The following is a 16201-nucleotide window of genomic DNA, read 5'->3' as shown; positions in this document are numbered from 1 at the left end:
ACAACTACTGTACGATGGCCTCTTTCCGGCATGCAAGGGGGTCAAGGCATGACATGCTAAATGTTGCAATGATCAACAGTTGGCGATCAAGGAATGTTTCAGGCTGGAGCTAACCTATCGACAAGGGGAGTTGTATTGTACAAGTCTTGCTGTCACTCTTTCTCCCCATAGTCTACGTAGAGCCGCTCTCTTCAAACATAAAACTGCACGCGTGGCCTCGGATAATGCAGGCACACCATCGTTTCTCGTTCTAGAACAAATTCTGTGGTTTTACGCGCCAAAACCACGATCTGATTATGAGGCACGCCGTAGTGGGTGACTGCGGATTGAATTTGACCACCTCGGCTTCTTTAAAGTGCGCCTAAGCACATGTACACAAGCGTCTTTGCATTTCGGCTTCAACAAAATGTGGCCGTCGCTGCCGGGATCAAACCCGCGATCTCGAGCTCAGCGTCGCCACGCCATAGCCGCTGGGATACCGCGGCGCGTGCGTCTCATTCTAGTCGGCCTCAGCGAAGACTTTGTACGTACCACAAGCGATAATACACTGCGCTTGAAACCGGTGGTGACACGAGCGCCCTCTATGCTGCACGTATAGACCATTCTACGGAAGCGTAGGAAGTGCCGCCATCAGGGGCTGTCAACGCGGGCTTTTTATAACTGTAACAACGAATGCACGGTACTACACGATCATTTCGCACGCTCAAAGATTGCTGTATACGGACACGTTCTGCGTTGCATGACCGTGCTCACTTGACGTCAGTGAGCATAAGATTGAGGCATCGTTGGTATATAACAGCTGCCCAATATGGCGACACCCATTAAACGGAAATGGAACCGCCTACAAACAGAGTATTAGTCCGGGTAACATCGCTGTATGCCACAAACTGCGCCATTTCAAAGTTCTGTTACGGCCGGCGGGAATCGCGCGTTGTTTCATCGCTTCCGGGCGCATGGCGTGTCCGAAGGAAGCTGCGTCTCGATACTGGCCCTGGAGGCATAGCCGTCGCTCGCCCAATAAAGGGACAAGGAAGACTTCCGACTAGTAAGAAAAAGACAGGAATGGAGCCGGAGTTTCTGTAATTTCCGATTTCCTTGGCCGCCTAGCGCGATAACTTTCGACACGGCGTTGCCGTGTGCGGCAAAGCTCCGCGTGAACGGCAGGCATCATTGAAAGTGCCCACGAAGCGATTTCTGCGGACGCTTCGCCATTCGCAAGGGCAATTGCCGTACTCACGGTGAACCGCAGGGCACAAAAGCATTGATCTCTCGCTAGGACTAACCTAGCTTCTTCTTTTTTAAACAAACTTTTTGTGCGCAAAACAAACAGGGACAAAGAAAAGGAGCAACACAAGGACGAGCGCTTTCTAACAACTGGTTTTATTTTCGAAGAACCACCTGCTTAAATGCCCTCAGATCTGCGCGATCCAGTGAAACAAAACCAGTTGTTAGAAACCGCTCGTCCTTGCGTTGCTCTTTTTCTTTGTTCCTGTTTGTTTTGCACACAAAAAGTTTGTTTAAAAATGAATCTGTTGCAACTAGGCCAACTCGTAGTTATGCTAGCTTCTTCCTCTATGAGAACAATGTCCTTGCACAAGGATTGTGTCCTTCAGTGCAGCTCGCGTGGTGTTTTGCCGCTCAGCAATTTTACCAAAGAAGATCTCGTTCGGCAACATACGCCGACGTTCTTCCGAACCCGTTCACGGCAACTTACTGCTAATGTGGGCTTCGTTTGTTTGTTCGTTGATATTTTAATTTGTTTTATTTTGCTTACTTTCTTTTCATCTTCACGTCAACTGAAGCGCTTCGTCTGAAGTAGCAAGTCCTGTATGTCGCACGACTGATAAATTCAACTCCCATTCAGCTTTTATTTTGTCTCGAACTATAATATGCAATACAGAAATTTATTTACAGAAAGGCAGAGAGGTCGGCCTGAGCTATAACTTGCTATGGCCTGCTACTCTACACTGGGGAAAAGGGACGGGGAGGGAAAGGGCTGATGAATGATGATGGTATAAGGAAGAGATGCATGTATACAAATTCAGAGAGTTGTGGTATCTCTAAAGCCGTGCGTCCAGCCCAGTGGCTTGGAGAAAAGCTATAACGGCTCTTGTTACCAGGGCTGCGCTGTTTGCATTAGGCCAAGGACCTAAAAGAAGCTCGTCTGATAGCTGCCTCTCATGGATCTTTGCAATCGAAGAGACAAGTTGCTGTCGTTCTTGCGCGTACGCGGGACACACATAAAATATTGCATTCACTTAATATGCAATAATCAACAACGCAACGCTGTACAGCAGTGTACTTGTTACCAACGTTTACTATCATTAACAAACCGATAAATCAATCAACAATGTAAAAGGGTTGAATTCTCTGTTCGCTTCGTCATTGATACTGCAAAACAACAAAATGTAAAAAAATAAATTACGGGGTTTTACGTGCCGAAAACCTCGGTATGATTATAAGGCACGCCGTAGTGGGGGGCTCCGGAGCAATTTCAACCACCTGAGATTCCTTAACAAGCAACCGCTGCGGAGCACACGGGCGTTTTTGCGTTTCGCCCCCATCGAAATACGGCTGCCGCGGCCGGGATTTCATCCCGCGCCCCCAGGTTTAGCAGCGTAACGCCATATATATCCGCTAAGCCACCACGGCGGGTAACAAAAATTGCTACTGCAGCTGTTAGGAAATTTTAATAAGAGGCGACTGAATGCAAGGATACGCTATTCACCGTATACATTCAAATGAGCGCAAGAAAAAAAAAATTCGAAGGACCTGCAGAAAAGAACTCAAGCGAAGTTAGGCTTCTTAAGAACGCTAAGTTGCCTTGGTTGTGCAATCTCCAAGTCTCCATATTCGCTCGATATTTGTCGCCGACGCGCACCATTTGCGAACCCCCGGTATGCGTGACGTCCCAGTTCTGGTGCACCCCGGCTTTATTAGCGGCCCCTTCTAGGCAGGATGGGTGGACTGCGCGCCGGGCTGGAAAACAATAGGAACGCCGCTTGCTGATCCGATTGCGCGCCCGCTCGAGCCATCTTCTTAAGCGGCCAAGGGGATCGCCTTGGCGCCGGAGATTCGCAAGGCACGCGAGACCTCTGTGTCACGTCGGGCGAGCTTGGCGGCGCGCTTGAAAGAGAGGGCGAGGGGGAAGAGAGAGAGAGAGGTGTGTAATGACGGGATGGGGCGCAGTGTTCTGGCGGAGCAGCATTCCTCGGTGTTGCATTATACTCCCGTATCCGCAGGGTTGCAAGGCGAGGTTGAGCGACGCAAACAAAGGAAGGGGAGCCCGTGCCGGACGCAGGAGCCACGTGATAATGACGCAGCCGCATCTCACGAGCACGCTCTTCCGGGAAACAATGCGGCGAATGGAACATCTCGTCGCAGGGACACGTGTCGTTCTTGGGCACGTTTCTTGGGCAGCCATCTTTGCTATATATGATACTAGTTTCTATGGACAGCACAAACCTGCCTGGCATAAGATATATAAATATCGTCACTGCGCTGTTCAAGGGTGCGTTTGGGTCGCCATTATTGCCAACTATATTACGATGACACAATTTTCCCCTTGAGGCTCCTTTATACAGTTATGTTTCGGTACGACTGCCCTGTTTATGTGCTCTCGCTTGCCTACCATGGTGGTCTTTTCACATCTGCATTATCCCTATCCTTTGCCATGTGATATGCCTCGGTGAGCAGTGCAACACCCGCTGCAACGCGAATCAACTGTCCGTCAACGTGCACAGACGGCGGCACGCCCTGTAAGCACACGCACGCGCGATACAACGCTACTCCAAGCTTCATCTTCCTTTTGTTGTTAGCGTCACATATCATCTTCTTCTTTCATCGGGTCAATATTGTTAGGGCAGTGACACACATGGCCCAATGTAGGCCCAGTGCTGCAAATCAGAACACATTTTCTCGCTCGAGGGCAGTGGTTCGCTCTACTAGGCCACGTGGCTGGCAATAACGAACGATTTTACCTGTAGCTTTAACAATGTCGATTGTAAAGTGTCACGTGGCCGTACATGTTATTCAGACAATGCAGATGGACCTGCAACAGTGGACAGCCGTCGTTAAATGTCGAACAACGTTGTCTCCTTGTGAATGATGTCACGGAAGTGCTCTTAACATTGGTTAATACGCGTGATATACCTGAAACAATGGTTGTCGGCTTCCTGCAAGTGTTTACGACTCTTATTCGCAAAGTTGTGCAGAGTTCTTAGAATATGACACTGTTCTCAGCCAGGCCTTAATTTTTACTTTGCTCTCATCTGTGATCTCGACATACCGGTCTCCATCGCACCAACACTTTCCATTTTGTCGCAGCTAATGACGACAATGTAGTAAGCGTTGCACAGGGGCAGCCAGTTTCTTGGCTACTACAGTTACTGCAGAGCGAACGCACATTGCATGTTGCTACCGGTGTGCCGTTCGGTCGGTGTGGAGGGTGCATACCTGGGCGGCCTGTTGTAGCTGTTCTGCCAGGCGGCCTGATGGTGTCCGTTGCTCAGAACTGCTCCGTTGGGCTGGCGGCGTCCATTGGACGAGGACTGGTGACCGTCCTCATGCGAGGAGCGCTGCTGCTGCTGCTGCTGCTGCTGCTGCTGCTGCTGCGAACGCCGCGGCTCAGACAACATCCCAGGGCCAGGGTCACCTGCGGTCAAGCATGGAATGAAGTCCAGATTAAGTTCAATGCAGTTTCGCTTTGCCTATTCGGCACATTTGCTCGTTTCACACTCATTAAGAATAAAGGAAAAAGAACGTGTCAAAGAAAGAAGAAACCAAGAAAACTACAGAATAAAGATGCTTGTCTGGACGTGACTAGGTCCCTGACCCTGATATTTTGTTCACTGGAGCTACAACGGTCACATCGTAGTATTATGTAATTACAGATGACAAAAAGGTAAATAAAACATAATTGTCACACACCATAGCGAAATCCCCTTAACTATCTAGACAAGAAGTACATGAACAAAAAAAAACAAACAAACAAACAAACAAACAAACAAACAAACAAACAAACAAACAAACAAACAAAAAATCATTCTTCTATTTACCAGGAGGCAAAAAGAGTTGAAGTGAAACCCGACGTTCAAAAGACGTCGCACAACTGAACAAAATTCTATGCGCAATTCAGCAAAGAGCACCCGCTACCTGTTGTGGCGCAAGCTGTATGGAAAAGTGAAATATACACTAATATTCACCGAGTCATATTTTGTATAACCTAAGCAAGACCTATAAGCATGCGCGGTAGTCTGATTCAAGGCTTGGAAATCACAGCGCTATAGCCGACGACGCGGACGACAGCAAAGATGGGCATAGGAAGAGCTAGTTTTTGTCTGGAAAAAACGGCAATAACGAGTAGCCCACATGTACAATTGCGTAGCTACACAAGCGCAATCACCCGCCGCGTCGGCTCCGAGCACGAGGTCGTGGGATCGATCCCTGGTTACGGCCGCCGCATGCCGATGGGACACAATGCAAGAGCGTTCGTGTACTGGTGTTTCAAGTGCGCGATGAAAAGGCCCAGGTGGTGAAAATAAACCCTCTAATACGTCCTCCCTCATAGCTAACTATGCAGTTCCAGGACGTTGAACAGCATACTTTCATTTCTAATAGAACGAAAAAAAAGGGGGTAGAAAAGCGCATGCGCAACTATCTAATGTTGCTTTGGGATGGAGCGAGAGAGTTGGTAGACCTTTATGCAGCGCTTACGTATGAATGAATATGGGGCAAACCTGCACCACTGCATTTGCGTGCTGCTTACTGTGATGAATTAACACGACAGTCTCTTCTGAGCACGACGTGGCACCCACGTGGCTATGTTACCGGCTGGGTGAGAAGAAACGTCGTTCTGAAGCTAATTTTCTGTGTCAACTGGAGCCACAACAAGCACTGGTATACACTCCCATAAAGATTGGTTGAACAAACGCGTATGTGAATGGAAAAAATTGTGTGCCACCCTCGTGCAGCACCAAGCTACAGTGGAAACTCATACGGGTTTCTTTCAGAAACAAATGCGTATGTGTTTCCTTTGTAGCTTCGTGCCAAGTGGATACGCTGTGCGCACTCATCGCGTAAAGTTCTTAAATTAAATGCAATGCTTGCCGCAATGTAATTAGTTATATAAACATAATTAACAATATCTTCGGTAATCATTCGTTTATATATTTCGATTTAGGTATATCATCATCATCAGCAGCAGCAGCAGCAGCCTGGTTACGCCCACTGCAGGGGAAAGGCCTCTCCCATACTTCTCCAACAACCCCGGTCATCGAATATATATATATATATATATATATATATATATATATATATATATATATATATATATATATATATATATATATATATATATATATATATATATATATATATATATATACCTGCATCAACACCACCTGCACGCAACGTATGATGTTCTGCAGTGCGGTAAGGCGCACGACGATTAGGCGCGAGAAGGCGCTTTGGCGCACGACAAAGTGACTCAGACATGCCCGTGTACCTGGACGTAAGCGGGCAGTGCTAACACTGGAGTGACTCTGCACCTGCTGGCAACACCTAAATGTAAAGAGAGAGCGAAAAAAAAAAAGAAACGAAAGTGGCGTTGCCATTATCAGGAGCGAGTTCTCAGCCACCTTTTTTCTCTCTCTCTCTTTTGTGCGCATATGCCCATGCAATAAGACAGTCGATACGTCGGCGGACGCGAACTGTTAGCAGCGAGTCCCTCGACAGCCCAGCGGTACTGCCTCGGCCGGTGTGACCACGTGAGCGCATTGCGCTTGCATGGCGGTTACGAGCGGCTGCGCTTCGAACGCGCGCTCGGAAGCTTTCGCCGCAACTTTCTCGGTCTCCTTGCTTTCTTCTCGTTATTTACTGCGTCACGCGAATCCGCCACGAAAGTCGTGCGGCACATTCGAGCGAAGAAGAAAGTTGGCGACTTCCGTGCGACGGGGTGGCGGCTTTTGTTTCACGCTGAACCGCGCACGGCGACTCTTCCGCAATGAAGGCGCGTGCAGCGGCGAAGCACCGGCGCCCGTGCGCTGGCGATGCCGCCGCGACCGAGCAGAGAGAGAGAGCCTCGGTCGCGGTGCGTCACGTAGTCTACGTGCGTGGTGGCAGTGATTCGGTGCTGGCGCGTGTGTGACCAATCGGTGCAGGATGACGCGTTCGCTGTAGTTTCATGCTGGCGCTCCTGCGGTCTATTTGGCAGCGAAGCTGCTGAGGGTAATTTCGAATCGGTGTGTGTTTGGACCTATCGTCTATTTGGTGCGTGAACGACTTTTTGCACGAACGTATAGAGACAGAAAGAGAGACAGAAGAAAGGGGTAAGGCAGGGAGGTTAACCGGATGGGTAGATCTGGTTTGCTACCATACGCAGGGGAGAGAAGCGAGGGGGAGGTAAAGTGATGGCAAAGTAGAGATAAAGAACGAAAGGAGCATAGACATACAATCGCAGTCAAATACTGCCACCGCATACCGTCACCACACAGCACAGTAGCACTTGCAGCACTAGAAACATCTGTTAAGGCTACAGCCGTGTATAAGGACTACAAAACGTATATTATGGTGTCGTTATCTTTATTTGTTTCATTTCACCTTATTGTTCTGTTATTTATTTTGGAATTATTATTATTATTATTATTATTATTATTATTATTATTATTGTTGTTGTTGTTTTGATGAATGACATAGAGAAAATGAAGCAGACGAGGTGCTCTTTACCTCAATCTCTTCAAGGCAACCCATGTTAAGTGAACAGAACGCAACAGGAAGCTGACGTAGGCCTACGTGCTGCGGCGTGCTCGGCATCAAAATTGTATCAGCAATTCAGCCTGCGTCCGAGCCCGCTATTTGTTCTGAAACGTAACTATGGATCGTTATAATATAAAAGAGGCCTCGCGCATACCTTACTCGAATATAGACAACGGCTTCATTGCGCGGTTTCTTTCCAGCGACAGCAGAAGCGACTTTTCTCGACGTTTCACGCAGTCTTCCCTTGACGGAAACTAAATGTTATCGCCCGAAATGCTCAACACTGGAGAGCACACGTGTAATGAGTCGGCGTATGCGTTACAGCCATCTGGTACTACCGCTACAGGTGCGCCGTTCAGCGGCTGTGTTCTCTACCGAAATAACAAACAGTGTACCTAATGTCCGGACTTACTCGGCTAAGGTCAGTCTCTCTCGTGCAACCGAGCTGCCTGGCGAGTTGGTCTCTGAACGCAAACTGTAGGGCTTATATACACGCAGGTGCTCGCACGCGAGAGCGTTGTGGCGCCTGGAGGTCTAGCTGCGGTGGTATAGGCGGTTTGGCTGCGTCGTTTTTCTATACCCGGCCTGGGCTGACGGCTTCGGAGCGCCTTTGCCGGCGAAGTCCGCCGCACGTATCTCATCGATCGAGATGCATCGAAGTGTAGTCTTCCGTGGCTAATGCACCTTTCAAAGTCGTATAATCGAGAACCAATTTGTGGCTTCTTTCACAGTTCCTATGGCAGTCGGCGGCCGCAGTTTCTGTGGTTAACCTAGCTTGCTTCAGAAATCAAACAGTCCTGATTTTCTTTTCCGTCGCATTTCATCGGCTCCCCGCGTCGAAGGTCCACTGGGAGAGGCCCAAATCCTCCATATTCTCCTCTGCATGATATTTGAGCTTGCCGATTGGTTGTGCTACCCGCCATCGTAGCTTAGTCGCTATATGGCATTGCGCTGCTGAGCTCGAAGTCGCACGTTCATCCCGGCCGGGGCAACCGCATTTCTATGGGGACGAAATTAAAAAAAAAAGAAAGGAAAAGGAAACGCTCGTCTACATTCAGGTCCACATTAAAGAACCCCAGACGGTCAAATCAGTCGGCAGTCTCGGATTACGACTCAGGCACTCGTAATAAAATCGTAGATTGGGTGCGTAATACCTCACAATTCTATTCTTTTTTTTTGGCATGGGTGTGCGTGTATTTAGCTAGAGACAGCTGCCTGCAATAAGAGATGTAAGTACGCCGTAGCACGTATCATTGCCAAAGCGCCACAGGCGACATGCAAGACGAGGCGAAAAAGTCGGCGTCAGCTCGTCGCGTGTCGAAGTGCGAGCGGGTCGTGACGCGAGAAATGGTCGCTCGTGCGACAAGGCGCGTTTACACGTCACACGCAGTCGGTGTAACGTGTTGCACGCTGCATTCAGTGATGTCATCCTCGTACGGCCAGTTTACTTAAGACACCGTCCGCAGCGAATGGCGACGCCTGCGTCTGTAGGTGTATCCGAGGCATGACACAAGAACTCGTATAAGACGTTACCCACCGCAGGCTGCCACCACAGGTGATATTTTCGTCACGATCTAGCTATCCATTGTGCTCTGTCCCAATAAATTGGCGGGACCTCGCGGATGCCCGATCGATCGCCAACCAGTGCCCCTATTCGCGAAACGGTTCGTGCGTCCTGACGGATAGCGCGATAGGCTGGCACCCGTGGGTCGACCAATATTGCTGCATGACTTTGCATTAGGGATCGAGATCGTCAGCCAGTTATAAAACAATGTTACTGTGAGGGAAGAGAGCGTGACAAATATGTATTGCTCTGTAGAAACAAACAGGCATAACTCAATAAGTGCGCTTTATAATCACAGGAGCTTGCTGCTGTAAGGAAATCTGCTGTAAGCGTTGGCTAAGCGGCTATAAGATTCAGCTGTTGATCGCGAGGTCGCGGGTTTGATTCTTATGCGCAGCGACCGCATTTCGATGGAGCCAAAATGTTGCCATTGGGCCTTTAAACCCCACACACCAATCAGTCAGTCCGAGCCGTCATGGTCAGAGTCCAGCGGCTTAGCGGGTGTTGTGCTGGTCTTGTGCACATGCTTTATCTACTTGCTGAAAACAAACTCGAGACGCAACGTGGATGGCCTAAGGTACCGGACGTGTGCCACCTCAACTTTATGTCGTGCGACGAAGAGCCTATAGATTATTCCTGCGAAGTCCACTGTGGAGCCATATGTTGGAGTTCACGATTTTATACGTATATGACCGCTCTAAACTCGCTCCGATATCTGGCGACTGGTCAAGCTTACGGCACATTCGACTGGTCGCTCTCGCGGGGCTCTCACGGTGTGGTTTACATTCTGCTGGTTGAAATCCAGCACGCAGAACACAATCGCCTAGTTCAATCACGCAGGCCGTCGTGCTCCTGCTCAACGCACTCGAAGACGCTCTTACCTTGGAGCGGGGAGAGCGACTGGGATTATTCATAATTACGATCACTTGGCTCCTCTGATTGCTCTAGGAGCAGCTGTATATGCTCGTCTGGGGTACGCTTTCTCTGGCTCCAATGTCGAGGAAGCTTTCCCACCGCTGCAAACCGACCTGGTACGAACCAGTCCAACGTGATATTGGCATCGGCTGTACAAGCTTGTCCCCCAAGAACGGATCAAAGCTTTGCACCATCCCTGGCTCGCCTATACCAAGTCAGCTCTATAGCCCTCGTTGTACGCTTTCTCTCTCCGTACTGAGTCTTAAAAAGGCCAGCAAAGAGAAAAACCAAATCAGTTTCGCCTGATTAGGTATTCGCAAAACCTTTATTTCCGTTAATTTTACGCTTGGGTGTCGATTACTTGAAGAAAAAATTGAAGGTTAAAGTCCCATTTTTGAATTTCGCATTGAAACCCTAGCACAGTAAGTCAGCGTGGCGTGACGTACTTCAATGCATTTGTTTCATATTTGGGCCATTGTGGCTCGGTAAATGTTGTTGAAACTTGCTGGTTCGTTTAGAACACAATTTAGTCTGTCCTTAAAGAAATGCAATTAATCAATTATATAGATCCAAGCGGATGCTGTCAAAATCCACGATGTCATCACGGCGAACTGGTGTGGGAACTTCAGTGACGCGCTCCGTCTTTCGTTCTTGCGTTTTTTTCTCGCTTACCAAGCATTTTATTACAATAAGGTGCCGTTTCTTGTGGAACCGTAATCCACTAATACATATCAACCTAACTTTATTTCTAGTGTTTAGCATTTCAGTCATGTTCCAGCCATGGGTAATAGGAATAAGAGGTACCAAGGGGCTCAATTTTTTGTTATTCACAACAATATGTCTAGTGTCTTCATTAGGTCGTCCTAGCCAACTGGGTTAGAAATACACACATTGTTGAATTTCCGTCTTGCCATATATCTATTGGCTTCATTAGGTCGTCCTAGCCAACTAGGTTAGAAATACACACATTCTTAAATTTAACTCTTGCCATATATCTATCGTCTTCATTAGGTCGTCTTAGCCAACTAGGTTAGAAATGCACGCATTGTTGGATTTCACTCTTGACCAGGTTACGCCGACTCTATAGGTTCCGCATCAGCGGATGCCATCGGGACACAGAAGCGCTGGAAACCTGAATCATCGCAGCCAAAAACGGGCGCTTAAATGACAGGTTACCTTTCGAGCTCTAAGTGTCCTTTGTTCTGCCTCCAACGAAGATCGCGGTTTTCTTGCGGGGAAACGCAAAGTGGTGGCTAAAAGAGCTCGAGACCCCGACCGCGCTCGTGCCTCGCAACTTTTTCTCACGCCCGCACGACTCGCGAGGCGGTTCGCCCGCGTCACACTCCCGCCTCCGCGAAGGTTTCGAAGTTGTTCTTCGCAGGGAAAGAATAGAAGCACGCGGCGCCGGCGCGTTGGCCACACGCACGCACGCGCGCATTCGCGGTCACTTGTGTGTGTCCCTTTTTCCGGGGGGAACGCGCCCAGCGGATCGCCATTAGTGGGCATGCGCTGCCAGTGGGGTGCCCGCAGCGTTGTTGGCCACAGCGCGCGAACGGCGTGAAAAGAAAGAAAGAAAGAAAGAAAGAAAGAAAGAAAGAAAGAAAGAGAGAGAGAAAGAAAGGAAGAAAGAAAGAAAGAAAGAAAGGAAGAAAGAAAGAAAGAAAGGAACTCACAGTGAAATCTGGACCTTCGCCACGCGCTCTGGGAGGTCACGGAGTCAGCGTAGAAACCGTCTTCGTCGGAGGAGCCATCGGGAAACCGCTGCTTTGAAGGCATTTCTTCCTCTCTCCGCGGGCACTTCCTGTATTTCTCTATATAGTGCAGTGATTCAAGAGGAGTATTACTATCGTCGATTCGTTCTCGGCCACTTGGCTGCTTTTCTGGTCATCGGCACTCGAGCGGGAACACTGTATGCGTCCTTAACCGCCGTTTCGCTACCCGGAGGCTAAAATCATAAAATGAAAGTGGCACATCCCCGCTTGTTGGAAGTCAATGTGCGCCCGGCGTGAACCTCTCACTGATCGTGGGCGGACGATAGTAACTTGTTACTGGCTGCTTTTTGCAGGTCAATGCATTGTTTGGGTAAGTCGTACTCGAACACCGTATGTAATGTGACGGCGGAAGCTGCAAAGGGAGAGAGGGTGACTTTCAAGAGCTAAGACTCCCGTCTTCCCAGTTTTCAAGCTTTTGAGGAGCACATATCGAGCATAGGTTTAGTCACCACTCTATTCTAGAAGCACGAGCTTGCCTGCAACAAGCGAATTTCATTTGTCTCTTTTTTTTTTCACTCAGCCCTGATGGTCATCGCCGCCTGGAGCGAACCGTGCACGAAAACGCTCTCGTCAGTCAACAATGCTTGGGTACTCGCATCTTCAAGATTTGAAGGTTTCCGCCATTTCCTCGTCTCTTTGGTTCCGCGGTCACGCGAGCTAGAGTTTCACGGCTGGCCCTTTTCCTGGATCCAACAAAGGGCTTCTCGGTTTGCTTTCTGAACGACGGATTCTGAAGAGCACAGATCTTGCGGTAACCTACACAAGAAAAGCCAAGAAGCACCGATCGCCCGAATCACTTTTCGTTCAGTCTACGATCAACATGCTCGAAGCCGGTCACTATCTCCTGAAGATCCATGTAGCAAGTTTGAAGCAGGTGCACTGGCCTTTAGCACGATTCGCTCGCAGTTTGCTTGAGAATGACGGAGCCAAGGACACATAAATCGCGTGGTGCCCAGTAGCAGCAAATCCTGGGATCCAGTTCACCTTTCACCCGATCCACATTCCAGGAATGGTTGAAGCTAGCCGCTGGTCTTCAAGACGAAATACTGCAGATGCACTCCAGGGCGACGCGGGACCAAACGTGCACATGCCTCGGGGTCACGTTTCCGCGAAACATCCCAACGACCCTCCCCGTCACTGCGTGCACAAGGCATGACGTCGCGTCCCGCAGAGCGCGACTGAGCTGGCCACAGCGCGTCTCGAGAAGTGCCGCGCAGGCAAAGCGCACGCGCACTCCTGGCGCGCCCGAAGCGCTCTCGAGTGTCGTCTCGCGTGCCAGGTGGTTCCAGTCGTTCGTTCGTCCAGCGTGGCGTTTTGTAAGACGCGCTCGCGTCGCCTGCCCGGCGAGGCTCGAAGACAAAGCAGCGCGACCTTCTTTGTTTGGCCCGTGGTTCTTGGTGACAATGAGACCGCTGCGCGTTCCACCGTCGCTTCTTGTTCCGGCTCTCTTTTCAGTTCGACTCGACCGCCTCTTTGGCTGCGGCCGCGCACGCCTAGCTAGGCCCAGCAAACCTTTGCAAGGTTCCCGTCCTATTATCTTTTCTTTTCTTTTTTTGGCTAGGCCTTCTGTGCGGACGATCTTTCCCGACGCGCCCACCTTGTTCGCGTAACACCTCTGCTTGCTTTCTTTCTCGGCTAGGCTTCCTTTCGGCTTTCATCGATAGCTGCGCTAGTCGGCGCTGCTTGAGGGTTCGCGGACCGGCCACCTTTGCATGGAGGGCAGAAGCTGCAGACAGAGACAATAGGGCACCTGATTGTTAATATAGGTGAAGGGTCGCATGACCTCGGCTTTGTGCACCGTGTCCTGGAGGCAGCAACAACGGTACTCGAGAGATTGTGTATGCTGGTGAGCGTATTGTCAGCAGCCGCCTATCGGTGGTCTACCACTTTGTTTCGTGTCCAGCGAAATGTCTACTTCTGCACTCCCTTGCTAAACCCAAAAAAGAAAAAAAAAGGGAATGAACATACTTGAGCAGCTTTTCTCGCCTGAAAACCCGTTTGCTGCGACAGATATAGACTATACTTATTCACGGTGCACGCAATGCCGGCCTCGGCTGTTTCACTATTGCGTGTTGTTGGCTTGAAATACGTGCGCAGACGCCACAACTCTTGCAGTCTACCTAGCACGTGAAACCCCGCGCAAACTCCAAGTGTCACAGCTGTGAAATGAGGCAGTAATTAGCACGTCCAGCTCCCAATTGCAAGCTGCTAGATGAGCATTGGTTCGAATACCAGTAATGGTAGTGGGCAAAGCTTTGTGTTTCTTCGCTCTATGGCGAGCTTGAAGCTGAGGACGAGAAGGTGGCCTGAAAAATGCTTGACAACGGTTATAATCGGCGTAACGGAAAATACAGACAGGTGCGCGCATATGTACGAACGGTTGGACACATCAAGCCTGTGTCAAGCTTTGAAGTTCTATCGAAGTCAAAGAGTACACATGCGGTGCTTTCACGGCATGGCATCACTTCACGCAGCGCGGAAGCCTCATCCTACTTCCAACGCATGTGTGTGCAAACGAGCGTTTTACTCGCAGTTGTGCGGATACTGGGGCTCTGCGTGTAATGGCATCGAACTACCAAGCATTCAGGCGTGAATGCCCATGTTCTCGAGGCTCCGCGGTGCACAGTTAGTCACCGTTTCGCCTATGCTGAAACAGGCATCATCGCCGCGCTTGCGTCACTCCTTTATGCAGTCCTTGCACGAGCAGCAGCTGCGCCCGATGTAGTATGTCTGTCGCTATTGGTTGGGTTGCAAGTCGGGTACGAATGACAAAGATTGCAGCCTAAAGAAATCGCGTAGTTGGCGTTTGATCGGCCATTGTAATCCGATGCCCTACCAGCGTCAAGTTGACGTGGCCATCCTCGATATAAAAGTGCTGACTTGGACTGTTGGTGCATGTTCAACCTAAGTAGAGTAAAGCCGAATGGGAATGTGTGGCGCTTGTGCGCATTCCTTTTGTCTGTCCTGCTTCACGTGCCATTACTATATTTAGCTGCAAAATATAAGACTTGTCTCCACACGAGAACGTTGGCTCGTTCGTACTTTAGATGCTCCGATACCTCTTCACCCGTTCTACATGCAGTTGTATTAGAAGCTCTGAATTCAGGATGCTAGTTATAGGCAGATCAGTGCAGATATCAAAGCTATGTCATATTCTCTCGTATTCGGAACCCTCTGGAGACAGCGGCAAATGATTCGCAGCGGTTTTGCCGAACGGCGGAAAGGACGGTATACACACGCGGTCAGTATGGAAACGCGGGTCCTACGCTGCGGACGTCTCGAAGAACTGGGCGCCCCGTGGTCAGGGCGTGCTCCAAGCGCGCACCCGAGAGTATAGCGCGGCGGAGGGGGGCCGGATATAACGACGGCGCAGATGCTGTATTTTTCCGGGTCGCTGCGCACGGACATGGATGCCCTCGTGAGAAACAAGGCAAGCGTGAGACGCGAGGATGGAAACGGTAAGACAAAGGCCACTACGTATGTCGCTCTTTTCTGACTATTTCTTTGTAACTTCACTACCCCCTCCCCCGCCTCCCCCCCTCCCTTTTCTTTTTTGTACACAGACGCAGCAAGGCTAAGCGGGCTCAGGCCTTGTACTCTTCGCACTGTTTATGCATGATCCTATGGGAAGAGCCAGCGCCTACATTCTGGGTCAATTCCTCGTTCTCTTGGATTGCGTTACTTTTGTCCGCAACGCCGGCGTCGAAAACGGGCAAGCGAAGAGCGGACAACGAGGCGTACATGAGAACCTTTCAAGGCCAGTCCACGCGTACTGTGTTTCGGGCGACGCTTCTCGGAATATTGCGCAGCAGAACATGAGTGGACGGGGTACCGATGCGTGCCACGCGTACAGGGCTGACTGGATGTGTGTCACATCAGACCTATTGTGTGCCGAGGTGACCGAAGTTTAGTGGTGTGGATGTGGTCACGTTAGGTTCCCGTCTTCAATGAGGCGCGCAATAGCTCGGTAGACTTAATGCCGGTGATGACGTGGCGCAGGCAACGATACAGTTTGATTCTTTTCAGGACAGAATGGCACAGGCGCGACGCAAATTGTAATACCAGTGTTGCGGACTAGGTGCATGCCTACAGCAACAAATCGGCTCACGCAAACACGCCCGCTGGCCCAAGCGTTGCTGCGGGCTGGTGCATTGGTCATAACCTCCTTAAGACCCTGTGTGCATAATCGAGGGAA

General features: G+C 49.9%; 1 protein-coding gene across 2 annotated transcripts in view; it reads right to left on the bottom strand.

Moving 5' to 3' along the window:
* The window catches only part of LOC139060806 (protein enabled-like), a 51919-nt gene that overhangs the window by 13800 nt on the left and 21918 nt on the right, over positions 1-16201 (bottom strand). The window contains exons 1-2 of one of the 2 annotated variants that reach the window (XM_070539969.1): positions 11908-13780; positions 4456-4654 (exon numbers count right to left, since the gene is read on the bottom strand). In XM_070539969.1, coding sequence (XP_070396070.1) covers positions 4456-4654; positions 11908-12010 — 302 coding nt within the window. In that variant the 5' untranslated portion in view covers positions 12011-13780. Of the gene's footprint in view, positions 1-4455; positions 4655-11907; positions 13781-16201 lie in introns of those variants that run through there. The other variant, XM_070539970.1, reaches the window with a different exon arrangement.

This window comes from Dermacentor albipictus, chromosome 6, assembly GCF_038994185.2.
Source record: "Dermacentor albipictus isolate Rhodes 1998 colony chromosome 6, USDA_Dalb.pri_finalv2, whole genome shotgun sequence".
NCBI classification, from domain to species: Eukaryota; Metazoa; Arthropoda; class Arachnida; order Ixodida; family Ixodidae; genus Dermacentor; species Dermacentor albipictus.
This window is presented reverse-complemented; position numbering and strand designations above follow the sequence as displayed.